The sequence below is a fragment of the Triticum aestivum genome, chromosome 5A (genome assembly GCF_018294505.1).
Source record: "Triticum aestivum cultivar Chinese Spring chromosome 5A, IWGSC CS RefSeq v2.1, whole genome shotgun sequence".
Classification (NCBI taxonomy): domain Eukaryota; kingdom Viridiplantae; phylum Streptophyta; class Magnoliopsida; order Poales; family Poaceae; genus Triticum; species Triticum aestivum.
Genome location: NC_057806.1, coordinates 8,327,921 through 8,334,959, shown reverse-complemented (window position 1 = coordinate 8,334,959; position 7,039 = coordinate 8,327,921). Strand labels below are relative to the sequence as shown.

At 50.4% G+C, this 7,039-nt stretch overlaps 1 protein-coding gene across 1 annotated transcript; it reads right to left on the bottom strand.

Annotated features, from left to right (window-relative positions):
- Positions 1-3,639: 3,639 nt before the first annotated feature.
- On the bottom strand, positions 3,640-4,394 carry LOC123106320 (uncharacterized). The gene has a single exon (XM_044528517.1). It carries the CDS (start codon positions 4,273-4,275, stop codon positions 3,877-3,879), a length of 399 nt encoding a protein of 132 aa, XP_044384452.1. The 5' UTR covers positions 4,276-4,394; the 3' UTR covers positions 3,640-3,876.
- Between the last annotated feature and the right edge of the window lie 2,645 nt (positions 4,395-7,039).

Here is a 7,039-nt window from a genome sequence, read left to right as displayed (position 1 = left end):
GGCCGTCATGAGGTTTCGACAATGAATGTAAGACATACTATCATCATCAACTGAGATTTATAAGATTGTATATAGAGATGACAATGCTCACGGTAGAGGAAATGACAAGAAACACACACAGTGCTACTACATAATCAACTCCATACGTATCACTCCCTCTGTTCTCAAATATTTGTCTTTCTACAGATTTAAATAAGTGACTACATACAAAGCAAAATGAATGAATTTACACTCTAAAATATATCTAAATACATCTGTATGTTGTAGTCCATTTAAAATGTCTAAAAAAACAAATATTTCGGAACGGAGGGAGTATGAAATTGTTAACTAACTCTATACTAGGATGTCAAGGAAAGCTTAGGGAATATTAGATGATTTGTCAAACCGTGACAGTGACCGGGCTCGGTACTCAGCCGTCTCGATCATGCCACGGTACATTCATACACACGCACCGGCCTGGAAATTCCTGGCCGTGCCGGCGAGCGTATCGATGTGGCCTTAGCCGGTCCGGCGGCTTTATAATAACTAGGCAATAAAAGTATAATAGTACTTTCCATGCGACAAAACAAATCAAGAGGGTGTGCGACGGGCCAGCATCTTTGACTTGACCCATCACGCGCACCGGCCGGTCAGCAACGTCGACCAGAATGGAATGCCGCCGGCCAGTCTCGGCGTGTGCGCCGGGCAAGCTACGGCTACACTGCGGCTCCGTGCTACTACTAAGTACTCCCTCCGTTCTTAAATACTCCTTCCATTCCACAATGTAGTGCTTCCTCTATCCACGTGCTTCAACTTTGACCGTAAATTTAACTATCAAGACCGATTGCGGCGGGAGCAAAAATTATATCAGTGAATTCGTATTCGAAAGAAGTTTTCAATTATATATTTTTTTCTCCCGCCGCAGTTGATCTCGTTGATTAAATTTATGGTCAAAGTTGAACCTCGGGAAGCGTGGGCGCACTATATTTTGGAATGGAGTGAGTATTTGTCTTTCTAGACATTGAGCCTCGGGAAGCGTGGGCGCATTATATTTTGGAATGGAGTGAGTATTTGTCTTCCTAGACATTTCAAATGATCACCACATACGAATGTATATAGACATATTTTAGAGTGCAGATTCACTCATTTTGCTCCGTATGTAGTCATCATTTGAAGCCTCTAAAAAGACAAATATTTAGCAATGAAGGGAGTACATGGCTAGCGCTTCTTCAACACTCACTTTGTAAGAGATGACTTGACTAGAAGACCATTGAATCCCATATTCATAATTTCATATATGGGCTCCGAGGAAGAAATCGTCGTGTGGGATCGAAAACTTGCATCTACTATCGCACCATAAAAATTGACTCGTTGTTTTTCTTAGCACCGACGCATAACAAGGAACTTATTTATTGCCCTAAGCGTCTTGCTTAAGCGCCTTGCATTGTACAAGACCGAGTGTCTTATTTGCTGAGAAAATGTCAACAGACTTAATAAGTACTCCCTCCGTAAAGAAATAGTGATATAAACGCTTTTATATTTTTTTATAAAGAAAGTATATGGTCATTTTGCTGCGCCGGGAACAAAGCGGTAAGATACAAAGCGCTGGAAAGCAACAAACTTAGCCTCACACACTAGGAACAAAGAAGACACACAATGAAGCATCAAGGCATAGACGTCGAGCTCCTCGTCCGTGAACAAAGCATCGGGAACAAGGACACGGCGGCTCAAGATGAGCAAGAAAGACCGGCACCATCGGAGAATGCCATCATCAAGATACTACGGACCCCGACATGTCACATCCAACCAAATTCATCTTTGAAGAAGGCCACAACCTCCTCACCTGAATCGAAAGGCCGCATCGTCGCAAGATGAATAAGTTTCCCCAATCTATGTCGAGTTCGGGCTGCTCCTCAAGGCGTGGGCATCTAGGGTGCAATGTATATCATTAACGATGCTTCTTCCATGGCTTCTCCTTTCGGTCTGTTTCTGCAACCCCACTTGACGATTCTCTAGGCGCTTGATGTGGGAGATGTGTTGATTCGGCCTGTCTCAGAGTCGTGGCCACGGAGGTTTCTAGGTTGGTCGTGACGCACTCTTTTTTTTAGAAAAGGAGGATGATCCCCGACCTCTGCATCTGGACGATGCATACGGTCATTTTATTAATTATTTTCACAAGACCTTATAAAGTCATACAACAGTAAGACTAAAGCCGCTGTCTAAGCAACAAACTGTCGCTACACCTATCCAGTTGATGAAAGGGCGCAGATAGCCTGAGCCTAATACCAAACAGACATCACAGCCAAGCCTAACATCTAAGACCTGAGATCCCAATCTAGCCACTTGTCGGGTCTGGGGCACACACTGGTCCGGCGTGCTCTCAGAGGCCGCTGCCGCCAACTGCCACCGCTCCATCTTCAGAACTGTACTGATGCATCAACCTTGCTCGGTCCAGCTATCGTCCACGCCACCACGGCGCCCAACGGCATCTCCTCCCTGCGCGCAAACAGCTGAACACGCCGCGGTCGCCACTGATACACCTCGGCGCCATGCTGCCAAGTACCACCAGCCGACACAGCTTGAAGCCCGTGGAGGATCTGTCGTGCGTAGCATCTGCCGACCAGGCATGACCAAGCGTAGCGCCTGTCGGTCAGGCATGACTTGACATCTCCACCGAAGCTCCGTGCAAGACGAAGCCACTCCACCTCCTGCCTCTGACTTCCAGCGCTGCTCCACAAAACGATGCTCCCAAGAGAAACGACACCGCAGTGCCGCCATCGTCCGGTCTGGAACACCAGATCCTAGGGTTTCCCCCGGAGCAATACGAGTGGGTCGACGGTAGTCACATGAAGATGCCTTCATCAAGGTAACGACGTGGAACGCCACCATCGCCCGCCGTCGGCTCGGTTTTTAGCGGCAACTACGTCTTCCCCAAATGACGGATCTCGAGATCCGGACACCCAGCCTCATGCCGACCACCTCTGACGAAAGAGATGACCACCACCGCCGGCTGCACCGGTCACAGCAGATCTGATTGGAGGTGCCGCCGACGAGACCACCAGGCCCTCCATGCCGCTGTCGCCGATCTGAAGGCTGCATGCACGCCATCGCAGCCAAGCCGGCCGCCGCCGACCACAGCCGCCGCCCGAAGGGCCATCCACGGTGCCCGCAGCCCTGGCCTCCGCCGCGCCAACCCGTCGCTGTCCGAGGACGGGCCGGCCTTCCGCCGCCTGCAGCCATCCGCTGCGCCGCAGATCTCAGATCGGTCACGCCACCACAAGCCTTGAGGTCCGTCCTACCCCGGAGACATGCGAGAGAGGAGATCCCCCGCCACCGCCGTCGGCCCCAGGCTTAGCCCCGCGACGGCGGAGGGAGAGAAGGAGGGAGTTTGCGGCGGCGGCGGCTAGGATTCTGGCTGCCCGAGTCCCGAGTCGTGACGCACTGTATATGTCATGTATCTCATCTCTTTGCGTTTCCAACCGGTGTTCGAGCTAGGAGAGTTTTGTGCTGTGTTGCACTCCTTTATGATCTTTTCATACCGGGTGGTGCCCCTGCCTTCTCTCGTGTATGTTACTGTTGTTTCTCTCCTTTTATGGATGAAATAATACACAAACTTTTTGTATTCGTGAAAAGAAAATGAAAGAAGAGAAGAAAAAACTAGCGAACTTGTTCATCGCAAACGTACTCTCCCTTCATCCTTGGTAATTACATCATGTGTAGCTGCTAAGTTACAAGGGGAGCAACGCGTATTATGTTTGTTTACACTTAAAGCTAAGGCAAGATTGAAAGAGTTTTTTACTCGCTACTTTGCAGTTCACGCGCCTAGCCTGTCCCAAGCAAGGATGTACATACAAGAGCAGCGGCAGCAGGGCGGCGGCCGGGAGGATGAGCTATGTCCTATATGAGATGGTGGCCGTCGAGGCCGGGGTGCATGGACGCCGGCGGGCCCATGAGCGGGAACGAGCACCACGGCGCGTACATCTGCCCGGCCATGGCGGCGTCCTCGACACCGCCGGGGCGCACGGGCACGGGCTGCGTCGGCGCGCGCTGCAGCTGCTGGCCGTGCTGGTGCTGCCTGGCTATGGCCGCGGCGGGCGCGCCGGTGAGCCTCTGCACGAGGTCGCGGAACTCCCGGGGCTCCACGCGGTACACCTTGGGCGGCGTCGGCGCCGGCGTCAAGCCGCCGCCCGCGCGCCACGGCTTGGCCGGCGGCTTCTGGACGGACCTCAGCGCCGCCTCGTGGCCGGGCACGGACGGCCTCCTCATCTCGTGCCCGTGGTGCAGCAGATGGTCCATTGGCGTCCCTGCTCGGGCGATCAAGTCGAACCTCGGCGCTTGCTTGAACGATCGGTCAAGTCTCTTGCAGGAAGAAGAAGCAGAGCAGAGGAGAGGAGAACAGAGCGGGGCAGACTATGGAGCATGGAGATGAGGGGGGAGGCGTGGGAGGTATATATAGCGGTCGTCCGCGCGTGGGCGCGGGAGTGCGCGACGGGGTGGGGGTGAGACCGTGAGAGGCTTCTAGAAGAGAAGATGGCCGAAGCAAGCGGGAGGCGGGGTGCCCGCGTGGCCGGGGTGGCGGCTCCGGCGACGCAGCACGTGGATGGGGACGGGCGGTCAGTCGCGTCGCCCGCCTGCCATTCACGAGCAGCGGCCAGCCAGCCATGCATGCAATGCAAATATCTATCTATCGGTGGAGTTTATTTGAATATATTTGTTTGAGACTTGGGGTCTGCGTCAGCTGCTTGTTGGATGCATCGGCGGGGTGGCAACACCTGCACCTTCCTAGCTTGGATCGACGTCGCCGACCTACGATCCAGGGTTGCTGCCATCGACGGCTGGCTGGCTGGCCGCCCTTGGCTTATCCGGCCCGTCCTACGTGCGTCATCGTCGTCTAGATCGATCCATTTCTTAACCTTCTTGTTCCTATTTTGTTCTACCTAGCTATCCGCAACGAGAACCGCTACGAATGGGACAGTAAACTACCAACGTACACAATAAGTATGTATGGCTTTCACAAAAGAGAAATAAAAAATAAGTATGTACGGTACCAAGTTAGAGCATCTACGATCGGACCCATTGTATCATCTCTATATACGTGGCGGTCAGGTCAATGACCGGCCATGAAATCGTCATCCAACTGGCCTCTTTAAACCGGCCCTATACATCCGGCTGTCCGGCACCCCCTCCCCGCCAAAAAAAATTTCAGCCCATATCTGGGTCCGTATGTGGAGGCCCGGACACGCTGGAACGCACCCATCATATCGGACCTGGCATAACGCACCATCAAAATCAATCTAAATCGTTCCTGGCCTAGCTTAGTATGCGCTCTTCCTATCCTCTTTTCCGCCTCGTTCGCACGGTTGTCCCCTAGTTTTGCAGCCACCTTAGCATCGCCGCCGCCCCGACCCCACAATATCACCACCAGCAGCACAAAACCCTTCCCCTCCATCCCCGCCGCTGTGGTTCATACTGCTCCTTCAGTCATACAGCTTGCCCTCTCTATGTTCTAGAAAATGTCTGAGCTGTTGTTTGGTTCTTTTGTGGACAAAATATGGATTCGTTTGATGAGGAGTTCCAGAGCAAGTAGCCGGATAAATTCATTTAAAAAGAGTTCCTTGATTTGTCGGATTCAGAAGACGAATGTGTTGAGTTCATGATGATGATGAGCATCCAAAAGGAAATGGAGAAGGAAACAGTGGAGCATGTTATAAACTTCAAGGAATCGATAAAGGGGAGGGGAATTATACACCGGGATAGGATCTCTTCATGGTGGATTTTTTTGACGTCGCTTCTGGGTGAGCAAACCTTGTTGTTCCGCATGGTGAATGGCGTGGAGGCACATGATCCCTACTTCAGTCTCAAAAAGGATTGTTGCAGACAACTATCATTCTCCTTTTGCATAAATGCATGAATGCTATGAGGATGCTTGCATTAGGTACTGTCGCGGATGCCGTTGGTGAGATAGTCCGCGTGAGGGAGAGCACATGTCTTTGGGTCACGGTCCAAATTTTCAACGCCATGGTAAATGTGTTTGGAGTGAAGTACCTGAGAGAACCAATTGTCGAAGACACAAAAAGGTTGATGGCGATTGGAGCAGCAAGAGATTTTCCAGGTATGCTTGATTTAGTTGATTGCATGCATTGTCAATGGAAGAATTGTTCCAAAGGTTTGCACATGTTGTACTAATTAAGGTCACACAAGAGATGCCACCATCATATTTGAAGCAAAGGCATCAAAGGACTTGCAGATTTGACATGCTTTATTTGGCATGTCTGGTTTTCACAATGACATCAGTGTACTAGGCGATCTCCGTTGTTCAAGTGAATTTGTGATGGTGATGATCTGGCGTGCACTACACTATCAAAGAACAGAACTATAAAATGGGATACTACCTTGCATTGTATCTATTCTCAGTGAGCGGCGTTGGTCAAGAGCATATCCGATCCCCATAGCAACAAACAATGCCACTTTGCAACATTGAAAGAAACAGCTAGGAAGATGTGGAGAGAGCATTCAAAGTGCTACAAGTTCGTTGAGGTATTGTTTGTGATCTGCACTCATGTGGGAATCAGAGACATTGTTACAAGTGATGATATCCTGTGCCATTTTGCATGATTTTGAGAAGTCCAGAGACATGTCCATCTCCTAGAACAACAAGCAGAGCATATTGTGAACTTTCTAGAGATGCATCAAAATCTTGAAAATCAAAACATTCACGTGCAACTACTCAATGATCTTGTGGAACATTTATGGACCTACAATGAAAACCAAGGAATTTAATGCTTGAATTGTGCACTCAGAATAAATATCATGTTTGCACTATGTGTTTTTTCGCTATGAACAAATGTTATGTTGTGTGTGGTATTCATGTGTATGATCGGCGTGGGTGTGTTTGTATGAATTTGAGGATTTGAAAGTGGGGGACGTGATTGCAAGGGAGGACATTTTGGGGTCGTCCGACGCGGTCCGAGGTAGCATTTGGGCGCATCCGCGGATGTTTAGGCAGGATGGGGTGGATTTGCCCAGTCAAGCTATAGATGCTATTAGTTTCACACTAAAT

What these genes read in the sequence shown, in the direction of transcription:
- LOC123106320 (XM_044528517.1), bottom strand. Translation starts at nt 4,275, where the DNA reads ATGGACCATCTGCTGCACCACGGGCACGAGATGAGGAGGCCGTCCGTG.